At 35.6% G+C, this 20057-nt stretch overlaps 1 protein-coding gene across 5 annotated transcripts in view; it reads right to left on the bottom strand.

Annotated features, from left to right (window-relative positions):
- Positions 1 to 20057, bottom strand: part of WWOX (WW domain containing oxidoreductase) — a 531552-nt gene that overhangs the window by 358351 nt on the left and 153144 nt on the right. The window contains exon 9 of one of the 5 annotated variants that reach the window (XM_054197835.1): positions 6228 to 18518. The exons of the other annotated variants lie outside the window; for them this stretch is intronic. Within the exon in view, the coding sequence (XP_054053810.1) occupies positions 18474 to 18518 (45 nt within the window). The 3' untranslated portion in view covers positions 6228 to 18473. Of the gene's footprint in view, positions 1 to 6227; positions 18519 to 20057 lie in introns of those variants that run through there. 5 annotated transcript variants of the gene reach the window in all.

Raw genomic sequence — 20057 nt, 5'->3', positions numbered from 1 at the left:
AACAAGAGACACAAAACATTGAAAAAAAAACCCAACAAGGAGTCTTTAGCAGCCTTAAAAGCAACAGAAAGGCCAAAAAATGAATGCAGCCAGAGAGAGCAATTGAAGATATTTTTAAAAACATTTGGAAGGTGTAAAAGGAGCGTAAACCAATCCCAGTGCAGCTAAGGCTGACAGCAGTTTAAGACCTCTTGAGAAGCAGCTGATTTCTGACCTTGGTAAGAAAGAGAAGTTTAGTAAACTAAGATATTTTTAAAAAAATTAGAGCATACTTAAGACTTCCAATTGCCAGAAAGGTTGGGGTGGGGTGGGGGGCAGTTGATTTTAATGCATTCTTATCCCCAGGGTCCCTCTGTATGGGCAAATAAAAGCTGTAATGATCCACTGCATAAATTAAATCTCTCAAAGACAAAATACAAGAGCAGAATGATGCATAAAGACAAAACTGGGCATAAAATAGCAGGATAACTGCAAGGCCATAACCACATCTTGATATAAGATTACAGACTTGCAGAGCTTTACATCTTGTTTTGAAGATATTGCTCAAGGAAAGACTTTTAAACCTGTATATTAAAACTAATGAGCTAAACAGGCCATGCATTAAAAAACTAAAATCTGGTGTCATTCTTGGAAGAGTGAAGACAAGCACGATCATTTTTTGCTCCCCTGAATGTTGAATTACAATGATTAGATTCCTCTACAAGCTGCATTAATTTGTTATTTGCATGGAGACAGTGTAATAGGAAAACATTTTCCACATTAGTGCAACAGACAGCTTTTATGCCTGAGCTCTATAAAGAATAAATTTGCAATTTTCCAGAAAGAAATAAGGTAATGAATAACTGGAATTCCAGTGTGGGAATACTACTTCTCTGTACAGTAGCCATTTCCATTAAATATACAAGATTTGAGACTACACCATTTTCACTGCTGTATCCTAAGAGGGACTGGTTTGCTTAAGCCATGTGGTCAGATATTTTCAAATCATGTAAGAAAAAGTTAAATTTTAAGAATCAGTAAAGACAGTGAAGTCCCAAAAGAAGATTTAGTAAAAACAGGCTGACATACAGAAATATGTTAAAATAGGCATAAATGACTCATGATTCACATTCCATATTCTTAAACATGTTCAGACCCAAACTGTGGATATAACATTTTCTTGTTGTAATCCAGCAGTGCTTCTGGCATTTTTAGTTAGCAAGAGCATTAATAAGGACTTTTTTTCCCCGCTGCAAAAATCTCACTATATTTCACACAATCAAGGAAGCAGTAGCTAAAAGCCAAAATTAAGGATAATGGCTCAAAGTCTAATATAGTGTTTTATTGACTTCAGTGGGGGCTGAATTTCACAGACTTTTTTCCATCTTATAAGCAAATAAATGAGTAGTCAACTGTTGTTTCCTGCTACGAGGAAAACTGCTGAAGTGTTTACACTAAGTTATTTCGAGTTATCTGCTGCTATATTAGGTGATTAAATCCAAAACATATAATCAGGTTTTTTCTTCAGATTTTCTTAGATGGCAGACATCGCTCTGTTTATTCCAATTTGCTTGATAGAAACTTCTGATTTTTTCAATTAACTTTTAATAATTTTAACATAAAACAGTGCTTAAAAAGATACCAGTGTAGCATAACAGTTTAATATTGAGATACAAAGAGCTTTCCACAAGTGCAGATGTCCTACATCTTTAACCTATTGTGGCTGAAGACAACCACACCACCCCTGCTGCAGAACTTCCTCTCTTTTTCAATTAATCAATGGGTTATAGTTAGTATTTTTATTGTTTTAGTTCAGATGCTTATTCTGAACATAGAATTGTATACTAACTGCAAAATGGTGATAAAAAAGAAAAAAAATAACTTGAAAAGGTTACTGAAGCGAAATAGAAACAGCTTCTAGAAAACTAATATTTGTATCCCTATAGTGTTAATTATGCCCTGGATTTTAAGGAGATTTTAAATTGCCTCCTTCAACAGATGTTCTCTTAAAAGAATGGCTTATTTGGGAAATGATAGGTCTTTGTCAAAGCTTACCCAGTGGAATACAAAAATTAGTACCAACTAACTATAGCCCCAAGTATTACAAACTCTTTATTCTCAACAACAATATGCCACCCCTGTTAGCAGCTAGCTTAATAATTATATGGAAGGTATCTTGAGCCACTGTAAAGAAACAGCAAGTTCAACTCCATTAGTTAAGTTGATATGCTTCCCCCTTCAGAGCCGTCCATAGTGGAATCAGTCATACATATGAAAAGTGGCTTGAAGACAAAAAGAAAATGAAAAAAGACAACACACAAAAGTCATGAAACCCCAAAAGATAGACTGAAACCTGCCCCCAGGCTGCCTCTTCCCTTCCTTCATCTTCCAAACAAGAAGATAATTTACAAGAAGTGATCAAAGACCAATAAACTTCTGATAGCTATGGATATTTATTTATAAAAGTAAAGCCTCCAAAGAAAAAAAAAAGAAATAAAATTCTATATCTTTTTTTAATGCAGTGCTATATTTTGTATGTTTTAAGCAATAACAGAAAATATCCCTTAAAGCAGATTTCAGACAAGCAGATGTGAACATTCTCAACAAAATCTTGACTCCTAGAGTTAGACTCAGGAATGAGACGTTTACTATTCTGGCATAAATCAAATTTAATCAAAACAATGAGAATAATGGATATTAATTTTCACAATTCATTTCTCACATTGTGGATTAAATCCAGATTCTACCAGATAAATCTGAACAGTCTTTTCTAGTTTCCACATCAAGTAACCCACCTAGAATTAATCCAAGTCGCTATTGCTATGGAGTGCAACTCTTTGTGCATTTAGTCGGTCACCAGTTTCTTGCTAAAACAGTACCTACGTACACCAAGAAAACGATAACATCACAGGAGGATAAAAGACCTTCTCGATAAATAGTGTGTGAGTTCTCTGTATCATAATCCAAAATGCAAACATAGAATGGGAAACCAAATGGGCCTTGTATTAAAATGCACACTTTGAGGCAAAATTATTTTGGTAATAATTGAGATCTAAATTGAACTGCAGTTTCGAAAAGATACATATCTGGTGTCCTCCCGTGTCAGTAGCAGGACTCCTTTGATCTTAAAAGAGACAAGATTTCAGCCCATTCTTACCTTGATGTGCTTCTGGGTTATTTATTGAACTAAATCAGTAGGATTTGTCTGCTACTTTTTAATAACACCAGTCATTTCCTACCTATTTGGCACTCATCCTTAGAATATAATAGGTTTGGTACTGCCTTTTTCATTTTCGAATTCATGGTTGCTTGGTGGTCTTAATTTTCTCACAGTATTCAAAGATGACAGATTAATAGGTGGTTCTTTGCAACTATGTGGGCAGATCTTTAATGGAGCTCATTAGTTTATATTAGTGAATAGTGTACAGAGATACGGAAGCTGCTCCTAGAGGACAACACTTCTACTGCTAAATAAAAAAAAATTAAAAAAAATTAAAATCCTCACTTCTATGATTACATAAACTCCAATTACCTCAATTTATGTGAAGAAGAAACAAAGTAAATTATTTATTCAGTATAAACATTAAAGAAAATTCCAAAATATATTTTGGTGCTACAAGTGGGGGTTTTTGCTACAAAATTCAGCTGTCCTTAATACCAGCAAAAGGGAATGTTTGGAGATTTACCAAGCGTACCTTGTACATCTGTTTATTGTCTAGGACACTTAGTGGTATAACAGGCTGCTGCTCAACCCAGCAGAGAATTCTGTGGGATCTCCTATCATAATAAGCCTTGAGCTAGGAATGGATTATGAAAAAAATAATAATCACAACATTAAATGCAAGTCAAGCTTGGCACTCAACCAAAAGAACCCTGGACATTTATATTAACACAGCACACATAAAAGGATTTCATTTTACACAAAATATTTTTTTATTTAACTTTATTGGACTTTTTTCCAGCACCTGCTTACGTTTCCAGGTAACCATGAAGTTTAATAAACCTGTACAATGATAATTAAACACTGTAAATAATCTATCTGCTTAATCTTCCTAACGGGCCTTTTATTCCTTTGTAGAAAAGTGATCCTTGCTGACATTCTGAATAAGGTTGGCAAAATAAGTGCAGCGAGGAGTGGTAGCATAAAGTGGATTTGCTCTCAATAATGTATGAAGCCACATGCTGGGTAGAGGAATCCTCACAAAAGCGGTACCCACAGCAATCTGTTCCTTTCATCTGCAGCCAGCATTTAAAGTGAAGGTGCTGCTCCGAATCAAAAGCACAATCATTCATTTGTGAGCAGATGTCCTTCACACGGCAGGCAGCACTTTTTCAAGACAGAGCTGAACAAATGCACTGCTGTGAGACAAGTTCCCCTACCCATTAGAGAAAGAACACAGTATATATTAATTTAGCAGGTTGTTGAATGTTTTAAAGTAGAATTTATGAAGCAGAAAAAGCATGTGGTGAAACAAAATGGCTTTCAAACTAAAATATGAAAAAGCTCCTCTAGTTATTCGTTTGCAAAATGCAAAAGTCCACGGCTCGTGACAATAGTTTATGCAGGAAAGAAGCTGAAATGCGAGGGGTGTGATTTTCCACACTACACTCAGATTATTAATTAAAAGAGGCCATTAATTTGAGAATACGTGTGTGTGATGGTAAGATTGCATGTATATGTATTCTGTGTTCACATACGTTCATAGAATTTAGGAATAAATCAAAGTGAAAGTTGTTTAAAACTGTTGGGACTCTGCACAATTTAGCAAAGTAAACCTGAGAGCGGCTAAGAAAGTGAGTTCTGACACTTTTGGTCGAATAGATTTTTTTCCAGTTCCCTCTGCATGCACAAACTTTTTTTGGAGTGTATTTCTTCTTCTAATAAAAATTTTTGGATGTGGTCCATGCATGCTGTGGTAGACAGAAAGACTCACACCGACTCCTGTGTGAGCTAGACTAGGATCTTTGTTATGAAAATTACGATGGTTGCTCTTTCACTTTTTGGAGCACAGTCCTACTGTACACATTAAAATATATTATAAAATAACATACAAGACCTTTACTCCTTACACATAATAATTGGAAGCTCCAAATTTAACCACACACCACCACCCCCAGATATAGCAGTTGTATATGCTATTGGATATTGATAGCAACGATATGTTTATTGATAGAAACACAGAGCTTTCGCAAGCAAGCTGTTATCAACTGAAGGCATTCGAGTCAAACTCTTCTGCAATGACTAAGAGGAAGAGGCAGCTGCATCCCTTTTATGTGTATCGCTTTATAAATATCTATTGGTTAGGTACTTCCCCTGTCTCCTTTCTGTAGTCCTCTTCTAAGAGGACAAGGAAGCTATAAGATTCACACCACAATTTTAGCCACGGCTTCCACAGTCTGCCCAGTCACCCAGTCCCCCCTGCAGTGGCAGCCAGGCCATGCAACATCCTCCCACCCATCACCCATCCACCTGTGCCCTAACGCCTCCCTGCACGCTTCCCTCGGCTCGCTCCGTCCCTGGGCACACCCAAACACACGTCCAACCCTCAGAGCTATCGGCCTTTGCCAACAAAAGCCACATCCTTTCTTTCCTTCTTTCCATAACACGGCGTATAAGCACATCAATATTTACAATTACTTTATCCACATTAAACAAACACGCTGAGTTTTGCTGCCCACACAGAAAAAAGGTTGATTCCTTCTTGCAGAAACATACTATTACTAGCAGTATAATCATTGTAAGGCGTACTGCAATTTAAACCTGAATCTCTGTTTATATATGCACAATTATTATACCAGGAGTCATTTGTGGATAGCGCACAGATAAAAATGCAGCTAATAACTCTTACTGTAATGATTAATCAATTTATGAATATATTATTTAAACTAATACTTCAGGTAGGGTATCTTAAACAAGTTACAGAGTACATCGACCAATTCAAATACCAGCTACTAGATCAATAAGAAACTAGAAGTAACTCTAGGGAATAGGTACACTTGCATAAGAAACTGAATTTTTAAAATCCCTCTATTGGGAGAACAACCTCATCAAAAATAATTGCTTTGGGCCATTATGTTTGGATTTTGGCAAACTATATGGTAAACTAGAAATTGAAATAAGAATTTTACACTGTGTAGCAAACTACTTTTATTTATTTATTATAAATAAATATTTATTTATTTATATTTATTTATAAATATATATATTTTAAAAAAATAAATTTTATTTATTATAAAAACTACTGTTTTTATATATTAAATTTATTTTTTTAAATTAGTCAAAGCAAGAAAAAAATCTGATACTTCTCTTTAGTTTTTCAACACATTAGTATTTAAAATACAGCCCGGTTTATGTAACATGTGAACACACTGTCAAGACTATGCTCTAGACTAATAGAAATGAAATATATTCATTTATAGACATAAAATATTTTTCCCCCACAATTTACAAGAGAGAAAAAAAAAGAAAGAACTTTAAACCAAGTATTTTTAAGGCAAAACTAAAAAAAAAAAAAAAACCAAAACAAAACCCCCAGCAAACCAAGGCAAAAGTTAAACAGACAGCAAACCAAAAGGAAAACCTTATTTTCTCATAACGTATTTCAGGAATTGTTAATCCTAGTGCAAAGAAATTTGTGTAGTACATAATAATAAATAGTTGTTTATCTAAATGTCACTAAAAGTAAGTTCCTTCTATGCATGTCCTAAGTATAAACATGCATACTGAAGTCAAATTGGGCCAGCAAATGGCACAGACAGCACCGTAGGTACCTAGTTAAACCTGGCAATTTAGCCTGTTGGCAACCACCGTGAAAAGGTCTCTGTACTTGATTTAGTACTTTTTTTAATCTGAATGTATAACTTTAATCTTTCAAAGCAGGATTTTTAATTAAAGGTACCAAGTGCAAATTCACTAAGTAAGCCACTGCCCTCCACTCACTCTGATGCTAAAGGTGTGCTTTATCTCCGTTTCAAGTGATACTGCATTTTAAAAATTAATTAGTAGCTTGCAAGAACAGCCACACATTATTGAGTAAGTAACAGCATTTAAGTGAAACAGATGAAATATTGGTAAGCAATGCAGACCACAGTATAAGTATGTGAAGGGGGTCATAGGCTAATCCCTATTGATTTTCCAAGTATGCGTACAGCACCGCTGGGAAAGGCCAGTCCTGTTGGCAATCAGCTAGCACAAATACATTATAAATCTTACTGTCCACCTTCACTGATCAGTGTCACTTACTTCCTCCACTAAAGACCATGAGGAAACTACAACAAATCCACTGACAAGAAACAAGGAAAGAATTTTAAAACCTTTTTCCTAAAGCACAATTTCAGAACGCTTGTGATATATGTAAGGTAAAACAGAAACAGGTTTCAAGGAGCAATATGGGACTTGTGATAACTGTTCAAAGAAATAGTCCGCAAGAAAACTGCTGGACCACATAGAGAAGGAACACAAATAATGACAAACAAGTCATTCACATTAATTTTACAAACTAATGAGAAAATTTGGAGCAAATACTTCGCATTGGCCACGCGTTTTCCTGTTGACGGAGTGAACTGAAACACATTAATTTCCCAAAGCTGAAGACAATATTGCTCTAGCAGAGGCGGAGCAAGCAGACCTCTGTCTAGAACTATGCCCAATAATCACCTTTTAGTGCAAAATTCCCCTCACTGCAGAAGAAATAAGCAGGTCTGCTGCAGTGCAATTGCACTCCCTTGCTGCTGAATGGATCATTCAAGCTACCCTTATAGAGCTGAGAACTGTTCCCTCATGAGTAAACTACCTGAGAGCAACCCAGCTTCACGTTCATTTATTAATAAGGCTCCAGGATAGCTTTTCTGAGTAACTTCCATTGCTGCAATAGGACCCATTCACTTCTTCCCCCAGTTCTGTCCACTTTTACTTTTTCCTCCAGGAAATAACACTAGAAAAAACAAGTTTATTCAGGAACACGGCATGTCATTTTAGAAAGGCCGCTAAAAAAGGGTTTTCTAAAAGCAATGAGATGAGTAAGACTTTCTGGGAAAATTTTGTGCCACAGGAGCCCATTTGTCATCTATTTTTCCTTTTAAGCAAGTATTGCTTGGGGAACCACTTTTAAGAACCACTCAGCTGCCCACGTGAAGAAGGACATTCCTGGGCATTTTCAGCCACCGGTGCAAGCCCAGGAACGCGGTGCCACAGACGAGGAGCTCAGTGTTTTACATACTCAAAGATTCAAAGTCATGAGTCTACTTCCATAAGGCTCAAAACAACACAATCCATTCCCTCGATCCATAATCTATGTTCTTCACCTCCTCTCTTTGCTGTTCTGTGATGAAATTTCTTGTATAGGAATGGTAACAGTACTGCAAAACAGACAGGGAAGCATCCAGGTCTTCATTTGATATAAAAACGCTTGTATAGACTGGGTTTCTTCTCAGACACCTAGCAGGAACAATTTACCCCAGTAACAGCACACCTTACTTAGGGTTTTTTCCCTACATATTTCATACAATTCATTATAAATATCTATACAATATCACAAATTGCACAGATTCAGGAATTTTAGACTTTTAGGGTTTTTTCTTTTATTGTTTTGTTTTGTTTTTAAGCAATGTCGCTAAATACTCTATAATCATAGAATGGTTTAGGTTGGAAGGGACCATAAAGATGATCTAGTTCCAATCCCTGCCCTGGGCAGGGACACCTCCCACTAGACCAGGCTGCTCAAAGCCCCATCCAGCCTTGAACACCTCCAGGGATGGGGCATCCATGCGGAATGAAAGAAAACTGATCCATGGGTCCAGACTGGTCCTAGCAGTAGCAAAGAGCTCCTCCAGTGGCTCCTACATGGAGCACAATAGAAGTTCAAGGCTTAACCGACTGACTTATCAGAGGAAGCGAGGACAGTGTTGTCAAATGCACAAATGAGGTATTGAAAAAACACAACTTATTTCATGTTGTTGTTGTTATTATAATCTCAGCGGGAATATGACATAAAACCGATGGGCTGATTTTGAAATAAGTATTGCTTACATAAAAGTAGTACAGGAACTTTAAAAAAATACATAATACATTTAAGCAGCTAATACAGTTAAACACAATTTGGTTAGATTCAGATCAGTAAGAAATTTGTATTTAAACTAGTTCTGTATTAACTAAGCAAAGTGCAAAAATCCAGTTGCACTAATTACTCTGTGGATGAAACATTCTGAAACAAATACCTTCATTGTGGAAGGAGGTTGTGCTACAATAGACAATTCTAACCTGGCTATAGATAATATATCACAGGCAATACAACATGGAATTCACCACTTTCTTAAACAGAACAGATTTAGCGGTTCTCTCTGCTGAAAGTGGAAAAAACCCACGAGCATCCCCTCCTAATCTGGAACATTCCTGAGTATAACTTCTATGGTATCGGCTTCTGCTGGAAACCTGGTTTAAATTCACTTTCAGTACAACATGTGTTTGTAGAAAGCAGCATATAAAATAAGCTCAAAATTTCCATTTAAAAATATAATTTAATGGAATTTTAAACTGTCTAAGAAGATGGATCCACTGAGTTTGTTTTCTACATTAATGATCTATAAAAAGAATGGAATAATCATAAATACAGTATTTTTTTGCAACAGCCTTTACTAAAAATGCTACTACTCGTGTTTATCATTTATATCCTCATATGCAACCTCAAAATTGATTACACTTTAAACCATACATAACTTGTTGTGTTTTTCATTTTGAGTCATATTGCAAACATTTTTATAACTCTGTTCATGTATTCCATACTTTGTATTCTTATTGATTATGAATATTTCTTTAGGAGATTTTATTGCTTTTCAAATAAAAAAATGTTAGTTATGTTTAAAAAAATAGAAAATAGTATTGCAACTTATATACTTTTCTTTCCCATGATAATTCTAATGTAAAAATTGTTAGCATGAATATTTGCAGACTCGTTTTTCACATTTTAAACTCAAGAAATAAAATGGAAATAGCTATTAATATAAGGTACTGCATAAGTTCCAGATTTATTTTTTTTTCTCTCAAATCTCTGTTTAAGCTGTTGGGCTGAATCCATAATCGTTTTGAACACTTAAAAAAATTAATATACCAAAGGAGTGTCCATATATAACATCATGGTTTTATATCAGGTATACATTATCTTTCCTAATTACTACTGCAGTTTGCAGACTGAAATACAATTTATATTTAGGATATGATTTTGCTATTAATTATCAAATTGAAAAAAAAATAAAATCTTGCATTATAAATTCTCTCTTGGAAATTAATGTTATTCTTTTTTTCCATAATCCTATCACACAAGCAATAAGTGCATTGCAGCATGAACACTTTAATTTTTCCAGTTAGTTTTGAGCAAGCCCAGAGGTGAGGTTTAATAAGGATCAATGGCACTTTATCTGGGACAGGGCCACTTCACAGCATGCAAATTACACAGTAACACTTAAAAAAAGAAATAGATTTAATTAAAAAAAAAAGTAGAACCACAGGCTCTGGAAATTCAATTAAAGGATTTATGCAAAGGTTTGCTAGGTTTTTATATGCAGTTACTGCTTATATAATGAGCTTTTCATATTAAAAATCAATAGGTAATCTAGAGTAGAAGATCATCCCCTTAAATACATTTTTGAAATCAATTTGAAAAATAGTCCATCAACTGCTGTGACTGCTCTTGCTGCTTCGATTAGACTAAGAGCAATATTTAGATTGTAAGACGTGCTATGGAATATCTATGCTTGGATTTTGCTTTCAAGTGTTCTTACACTTTTAAGTGCCCGAGCTAATCATACAGTAATTCGAGACTGCGTACAATGGATAAATAATTAATTTAATTACTAGGAAGGGTATAAAAGTCCTGAAATATGTGAAGAACCCAGGCATCTAATAGCACAACCTGACAATATTTTGAATATATGCAAAAACCTACATCTATGAATGTCTTTGCTATCTTTCTTCTCAGCCTACCAGCCACTTAGCACACTGAGATAAATATTTCTGTTTATAACTTATTAAAGTCACCAGCTAAGAAAGCAATTAGCCTAACACTTGTCTGAAGTGCAACTTTCACACATCATGAATTTACAGATGGATCAGGTCCTGTGTCCTTCAGGTTTAATCTAATTTGCCAAGATGCTGTGGTGATATAAGATCATTATATTAAAGTCCAAATATCCTAGTTAATATTCAGCACTTATCACAAATTCACATCTCATGCAAGCAAGTACACCTTTGAAATGAATGGAGATGGACCCATTGCATCAGCATTTAATTTGCATCTGTCTAACCAATTGCACAGAGTTTGTAAATATTCTGAGGTGAACATTATAAAGCGGTCACTCAACTGTCCTTTTTGCTCAACCAAAAAACCAAAGCAGTGGGAGCTATCAAATAGGAAGAATCCAAGGGATTCACTCACAGCCCAGGCTGCTGCTGCTGCTGTTATTGCAGCACGACAGTCTCCACACAACAGAGGATAAACACAAGAGTCCTTCCTTGCACAAGCAGAATTTTCACCTCTGTTTCCATCTGCTCATAGGTCTTTCCATTTCCCTACTTAATTTAGCTCCAGGCTGTTGAACATACATTTTAGCCACTGAGAAATTCTTGGACTATAATACTTTTCCACTATATGCTTGCACATAATGCCCAGGCACAGTGCTTTGGCGGTTTTGGATGCTCATGAAATGTAGATTCTCAATAATAGATTCTAAACAATGAAATACAGAGGGAAAAATAGCACTCACTTATTATATTATCTCACATGTTCATATGATAGGGAGGAAGAAATCTTTATTTCTGTTGCTGGTTATACCTTCAGATATGTATTCACATACATGTTTCGTTATCCTAATTCAATACTTTAGAAGAAACATAATTCCTTTATAAAAGGTGTGAGAAATGGTTCTGGCATGTAGCTTCTCTACATGAAACAAAGCAAAATGACAACCGGGAGAGTCAGGGATTAGAAAAAATTTTCTCTATCTGTAACATGCTCTGCCAAGCAAAGCATTTCAGCTATGAAATATCCTCAGAGGCAAACACATTATATGAAAGTTTCAGGGTAAGAAGAAAAATAACTAGTAGCTGAAAAGTAACTAATAGTTTTCAGTTAAATTGATGGTATTTAACAACAAAACTATAGCGTTCAGGAAGTGAATTTACCAATAGCTTGCCTGTTAAAAGTTTATATTATTTAAACCTGCCTCACCAATAATACCCAAAATTTCTGCATCAGTACTTTACACCCATCCTGCATCCATCATTGCAGAATACCATGGAGTTGAAGTACAGACTGCAAGAACAAATACTCTTGCTGTCATTTCTCCATTAAGTCAGTTAAATATCTTCACAAGCATTCTCTGAAGCACATTTCTTTATTGGATTTCAATTGTTTCTTAAAAGAAAAATCTCAAAGGAATCAAAGAAAAATGTTTGCTTACTCTCATTTCAAAAGAAACGTGGATACAGACTAATGCTATCTTTTTCGATAGGTTTGGAACAAAGACGTTAATGAACAGTAGCTTTATTTTAATCTTTCTTCCTACTATCTGAATTTCTCATGCACACCATATTTTTCTACGCTTTTGCATTTTAAACACAGTGTAAGTACAGGAGGGGATCAAAGAGTTTCAGATGAATCTGAAGAGTTATAGCAAGGGTAACGAGGGTCCTTAGTTTCTAATGACAGAAGCATATGCTCTCAACTTTCTAAACTGCATCCAACTGAGCCATTTATCAAGGCCTGAAACTTTTTCATTATTTAAAGCACTACGACAGCTTTCCACTTGATGCCTTGGAAGTACACAATAATAGAGACTCTATAGTTATTAATTATAGTATCAGCTGGTTGATGAAGTTACTGTACTTGCTGCTTGGTGATTTCATTTTTAATTGCAGCAGGTGGTGTGGAAATAAAGTGCTGTACTGACACACACGGTCACCTCAATACTATTTTCTTTTTTATGTATAGATAAATGCAACTTGCTTTTTTGAAAATTCCTTCTGGTTTATATCCTGCTACATAGGATATCCAGCTGTAAGGAAAAATAAGCACACCAAACACACTGAAAATTAGAAGCTTAGAAATGAACTGATAGAGAACATATTGTCCCCATTTTTTTCCCTTTCAAAATATTTAAGATACTGGGGTTTTTTCCCCGTATAAAGTTGCATCGTTTCCAAGCACAGCTGTCACAAATAACCATCATAGCTACATATAATGTACAAGTTTTTTCTTCTAATTTTTGGTCTTAGTAATGTATTTGAATAAGTATCTGCTTTTGAACTCTACAAATCTGAAAATAAAGATGCAGTTAAGCAAAATTAAACTTCAACTGTATTAAATTCTAAGACCATTCTAAAAACGAGTGTGTGATAGTCTAAATTGTGTGTTGTATTTTTTTTTTTCTATTTTGGAATTAGTTTTATGTGCTCCATTGCTCTAGTAATTTACTAGCCCATATATCCACATAGGTTTTCACAATCTAAAACCCATAAGCATAATGAAAGCAAAAAATGGATTAAGACAACAATTGTGTGTACTGATTTATCCTTTTGTTGTCTTCAGACTGCTGTTGTACATGCTTTCGAATAGTCTGCATTGTGTTTCTGATACTGTCTGCTCTTAAAAGTGTATTTTCCTCCTCTGTAACGTTTTCATCTCATTAATCTCTAATTTAACAGATTAGATAACTATTACAGGAGATTTTGCTGCCATAGGTTTTCCATGAGATTGATAGGTAATAAAAACTGGTGTTTCCTAATGGCTGCAGACATCCATCTTCAACATAAATCAGCAAACTCCCTTAAGAATCCCTTATATCCAAGTCATAGATCAATTGTACTCAAGCCTCATTACAACACACATGCTCTCTGTTCTCTGAAATAAGGCTGTGCTACCTTAGCTCAAAACTACATTAAATGTAATTAATACAACCGCGATGTAAATGGACACAGCATTAAAATGTATATCCCCAGGGAGAACCTGTTGTGAAAGCAGCTATGTGCACGGTCACGCATGGCACACATGACTAGGGAAAATTTTAGCACACTTCCTTACGTAGGATTTATAGTAGTTACACCATAAAATTGAGAAGCTGCAGTACCAGGAGCAGAAAGCCAGCTTTGGCTCAGCAGCACACTCCGATGGCATAGCAGTAGCAGCTGAGTAGCGGCTGGATACCATCTCTTTCCGAAAAGAAAGATGTTATCATCTTGCAAACCCTCTCTACCATGATGTTAACTTCTATCTTCAAAAAAAGGTACACAAATACCATTTGAACTCCAAAAATTAAACAGAAAGGACATTTACTATAAGTAGTGAATGTAAGGAAAAGTCTGAGGTGACGTGAATTTTTTGGCTGTAAGTTAGGGAAAAGGTAGGTGGCTTCTAACAATTTAGTACTTTATTTGTGTACAACAACTATGTCATTTGGAAGAGAATGCTGTAGGAAGAGGGAATCAACTGAGCAAAAAGAGTATGTGGAAGTGCTACATGGTGTCCAAACCAGGCAAACAAAAATATAGCTGTTCTCCTACAGACATGTCTTCAGTGTTCCCTTGATGACAGCACTGTTCATTTTAGGAAAGAGTTTGCCTAAGAAACCAACAAGCCAGCACTGCCAGCTTTCATGAACATACTGTTTTGCAACTTGAGAGGCTGAGCACAGCCCAGGTATGAACAGGACTTTATCAGCAAACTCTGCGTCTTGCTTCAGACCCAAAAGAAAGCTACACTGCTTGAACTCTCTGTGATTTGCTGACCCTTCTCCTTTTAAGAGGTCCCCTCAGGTCCCCTGTTGCTACATGTAGTAGGTAACAAGGAGATCGATCTCATACCAAGACAGCTCAAGTGGTTTTGGAAAAGGGAATACATGAAAAGAGATGAAGAGTAATATCTCTTTTTCAAATACTTCTCAGCCAAACGCTGAATGTGTTAAATATAGTATTTTATCTATTGCAGTGGTTTCCAGAATGGGCTTGTACGACTACTGTAAAACAAATCATAGAACTGAGGCTCATAATCAGAGGCATTATATCCATAAAGAAGTCTGGGAATCATTGCTATGAGGTATTTATTATCTGACATAAATAACCATTAAATAATTCTTGAAATGTTTTAATTTTGCTGATCTCCCCTTCTTAGGAAGATGCTTGCATTCTGTTAGTTCCTCTTTAACATTACTACTCTAGTGGCCTTCCTGTAGGACGAGGCAGGAAACCAGCTTTGGCTTGGTTAATAATATAACTGAAGCATTCAAATATGCACACAAACCCTTGAGCCAAACTCTGCTCTCAGGCACGTCAAGATTCGTAGCACTGAAAAGGGAATAAAGTTTGGCACCTTTTGCTCAAAAACACTGAGCACAGAAGTAGGTTATCTAATTTCAGGGGGTTAAACTGTCTGTATCCTGGGTGCCCGTTGTTTTCTATCGCAAGTAGATTCAAACCTACAAAATGCAGAGCAACCACATTTCCCACACTGTAGGACCACCCCATGTTATTTCCTAATACAACATAAAGGCAAAAATAATTACAATAAAAAGCTTGGAATTTGGCCACATTATTCTTTCATCTTTTTTCTTCTTTGTTGTTTTCTCTCTCCTTGTAATCTTGGCTTCTTTATGGTTTTGTGGAATCTTCGCCCCTTAAATACCTGTAGTGCAAATGTGCAATACAACCCAAACAGCATCAGCCTAATATATAATAAACACGAAAATTTCAATAGTCTTCACATTAACTACTCAATCTAGTAAGTGGGATTACACATTATATCAATTTTATCACCTAATTTGTTACTTTCTTTGTCCTGGCTTACTTTTCTGTCATCCTCTATAAAAGAACTTAAATGTTTCTACAAGGGTACCAGAAGTAATACTGTATTACATTTTCAAAGGCGGCACAGACTCAATTGCTGTTGTTTGCTGCACAGATGTAAGAATTATTAACAATGAGCTGAGACCCACAATGTCATATGATCCAAATGCAAATCCTCAAGGACATTTATTTCCTCCATTTCAGTAGGTAATTGAGCCTCTAAACCACCCACAAAGATTACACTTGTAAAAATACTTAACCATTTGTTATTTAATATTTATACTGCAAAATATTTATACTGCAAATTTTTTTTTGCATCCATGAATATGAAAACTAGTACGACAGTCTACAAAATTGAACTGTTGTATACTGAATCTCCGAATCCAAAATGTAATTGCCCACACTAAAATGAAATAAATGAAAACTAGAAACCAACCCAGAAATAAGTAACATTAGCATCAGTCTCAAAATTAATACAAAGGGCGCCCTTTTGAGTGATCCAACATTAAAGAAGACATCCTTTTCAGTGCCTCAATTTTGTATTGGACACAAGATTCCTAGTATGTGTATCATAGTTGAAAGACAGTAAAAATAAATCTAGCCTAGAGTAGCTTTGCTGTTCTGTCCCTAGCCATGAATGAAAGCAAGGGGAAACAATTGTAGCGTTGCTTTTCCTTTTGAAGACAGACAATCTCCTTTAAAGCTGAAGCAAGGTTAAGCAGTTACAGAAAACATGCAATACACATTTCTCTTGAAAAAACTGGAAACTCATCTATCACATTAAAAAGAGTTGTTGAGTTTTTTAAATACCTAAAACGGTCTTGCAAACAACTTCTGCAGACTGCAAGACAGAATCTTTTGATCCTCCGTAAGAGCCAAACAGATTGCCCAATATTTGCACATCCCGCACATGTGCAGGAATACACAGAATGGGAAGGGCGTGCATCATAAATTACCACCACACCTATTATCTACTACCCCCAGAGTAACAAACAATTGATGTCCACTATAAACCCACAACAGAAATTGCTAAAACTAAGATTATATTGTACCATAATTAGAGAAAAGTGAGGAGCCAACCAAAAATGAGAATGTATCTCAACCAATGCTGGCAAGAAGTTAACCTAAAGAAGGCAATTAGCTCATCTGTATTATAGAATATATTTCTACTGCCGGGAATCATTTAGCTTGCCATATATACAGCTTCTGAGAAAAGATGGAATGCACTTCATGATACCAAGGAAAATTCCCTTTCCATTTAAAAGTAACATGAACTGAGTCTCGCAGAACCACGTGCAAAAGATGCACTATTGGGATGGGGAAGGTCAAGGTAGTCCTAGTCCTCAAGTTTGCTTTTAAACCTCAAAATATTGGGGAAAGTACATACTAACCCCCAGAGAAATCTGTGCCAAGAACCTCATCTTAATTATTCAGCATAGCTTTCCTAATCTAACAATTTACCTCCGCACATTTATGATCTTTACTGTCATTATTAATATAGGTATTAACATAATCCAAAGACTTCCAGTCATCAGGGATTGGTGAGAAAAGCACAGACATTTGGGAACAGAATGAGAGCAGAAAGTCTCTAAATTAACATTCCCAGCAATGCAAAAAGCATAGGCTTTATTTTAGAATTAATACAACCTGAATATGCTTTTGGGTTTTGATTTTTTCTTTTGTTTCCTAAAATAGCTAGTACACACAAGACAACATCCTGATTAACTGATTAACAAATATAGACAGAGAACTCACATTACCGTACTTCTCTGGAAAACTAAGAGTTTCAGTTTAGCAATGTCTACTTCAAGCTTTTATCAGCACTAATTTCAACGAAAAAAATGGTCGTAAAATTCAGAACAGAGGGAAAACAGACCTTAATTAAGCAAAATGTTATCTCTTTCTATTATAATGAAAGCAAAGTTACAGTTATATTTTTACCAAGATTTTCCCCACTTAATGAAGACATTATCCGTGAGTTTTCAGAGTCACTTTACAAAAGAGCATTCAAGAGACATTAAAGTCAGCTTAAACTAAAAAGTCCTTTTGAAGTCAATAAACAATAAAAAGAACAATGAGAAGACAGCCTTTGATCTCTTCTTACTCTAAAGTCTTTAATTTCTGTTTTAATCTACTAGATGCATTAAGTCTTGTTTTCAAATATTTTTCATCTGCAAAGTACAGTAGGTTTGCCTTGATTTTTTTATTCATATATATTCTTACTGTATTATTGTACGCTTCTCATTACCAAGGATGGGTGTCATATGGATGTTTTCCCACCAAAATAAACACAAAAAAGTTTTAAAATTATTTTTCATTCTGTTCTCTTTTAAAATTTCTTTAAAAAGAAAGAAAAAATGAAAAAGGAAAAAGAAAATAGCATCTTCAGGTTTGAAATTTGTGAGAAGATCAAAGACTATAATGCACATAGATTTTTCAAAGGATAAATTATTAACAACATGGGCAAACACATACCGGTCAATAACATGGTCAAAGAATGGTCAGTTAAGAGCATCTCTCTACAGCCAATTAAGGTTAATCTGACTTTATTGTTTGCGAGAAATTCCAAGTTATTTGCTAGATTTTTAATATAGCTCTTAAAAACCGTTTTTAGCAAAGCTGTGAATTGTGACAAGCTCTTGACCAGGTTCAGCAGCTTGGCAGTTTAACATTTTTTAACTTCTGTTGGTCCTTTCCTTAGCAGCATGGGCTGTGGATGTAAAGAGGAAAACACAAAATTGCAATGAATGAAAGCGTGCAGAAAGGCAAAGGCAGCCATTAGTTCCCATTATGCCACCAGTTTCTTCCAGGTATCTAGTATAACCCCAGCTAGGAGGCGTAAAAACTCCCTCCGTCCCTGTTCACCCTTGACGCACGTATAAGCCTGCTGAATTTCTTCTGCATAAATAACCATATCCCTCTGGTATTTGCATACCTTCAGGAACATGGGATCATCCACAGGGTAAGGCAGAAAGGAGAGCCATATCCTCCCTTTCAGACTGAGATCACTGTGGCAGCCTGCCAATTCACTCTTTACCCATGTCAGAGAATTTCAAAATGAGAGAAAACATAAGACAGCCAGTAGAGTGGCAGCTGGGCTGAGCAGACACAGTAACGTGCCGCACAGCCATTTCTCTACGACAGCACTGCTCCTGTTGTGTGCTTCCACAGATACCTTTCCAGATGTGAGGGAGAGCTGAAAGCTGTATCTCCCAGAGAAGCCACCTTCCCCTTCCTCTGCTATGCACAGTTAACCTAGAAACCTGATAACAAATTATTGCCTTAGTTTCTCTTACTTCACAGATTGGCTTTTAACTTAAACATGTAGTGTTTGTAGGACTAAAGGTGAATCCTGGGCCTTTACTGACCTAGATTAAAATGTCACTGCATTTTTGGTAGCTTATCATCCATTCTATCTTCAAAATATTTCTTTCACAGTTCTCCCAAATGAAAGCATTCTCCACCTCCATTTGCTGCTGAAGTTGCCAATTTTTGCTGATGATTTTCGTAAGCGAACAGGTCTAGAAGTATTTATTTCACAGAGACCACTGAATATCTGACAAAGGTGAGATCTTAATTGTTGATTTCTACAGTGGGATACGAATAGGAACACCAAACCGTTGGGCTCTGAATTTTGCCGATATAAGAATTTTATAATTTTTCATAGAATATATTTCATTTTTATTCAAATAAAACTAAATTCTATGGGACAGATCTTCTCTAAGAAAGAAAATAGCCATGTAGAAATTTGAGAAATGTCTTTTTCTTACATCAAGTTAAGCAAAAAGACTAAAATTTTCACTTTGCTCATGGCAGATACACTTAATAATCAGACTGAGAGCACTTTGCTACATTCAAGACTAGCCTTTTATTGATTTGGATGTGCTATGAACCACATTATCTAATCTACAATAAGCCATTTACCAAGTGCAATGATCTATGGGCTAAAAGGCTTAGATTTTTAGTTCCATTGTAGACTTTTTGATGAAATGGTAGATCAGCAGAGAATAATACTATAATAAGATTGTGAGGGACACAAGTGTCAATATTAGGAAATTAGAAAGTTTGGCTTACTGTTTTAAATCCTCTTGCTGTTCATTTAAAAGCCCAATATCTCTTTTTCTAGACTAATTGCGTTGGTATATTTAACAGAGGTCCCAGATGACATCCCACAGGGTGTCAAGTTCACAGGGGTTCAAGGGCTCATCCAACTGAAAATATTTTTATTTTGCAAAAACAAAATCATCCA

This window comes from Rissa tridactyla, chromosome 4, assembly GCF_028500815.1.
Source record: "Rissa tridactyla isolate bRisTri1 chromosome 4, bRisTri1.patW.cur.20221130, whole genome shotgun sequence".
Classification (NCBI taxonomy): Eukaryota; Metazoa; Chordata; class Aves; order Charadriiformes; family Laridae; genus Rissa; species Rissa tridactyla.
Note: the sequence above shows the minus strand (reverse complement) of the source record. Positions and strands in the feature narration are given on the sequence as shown.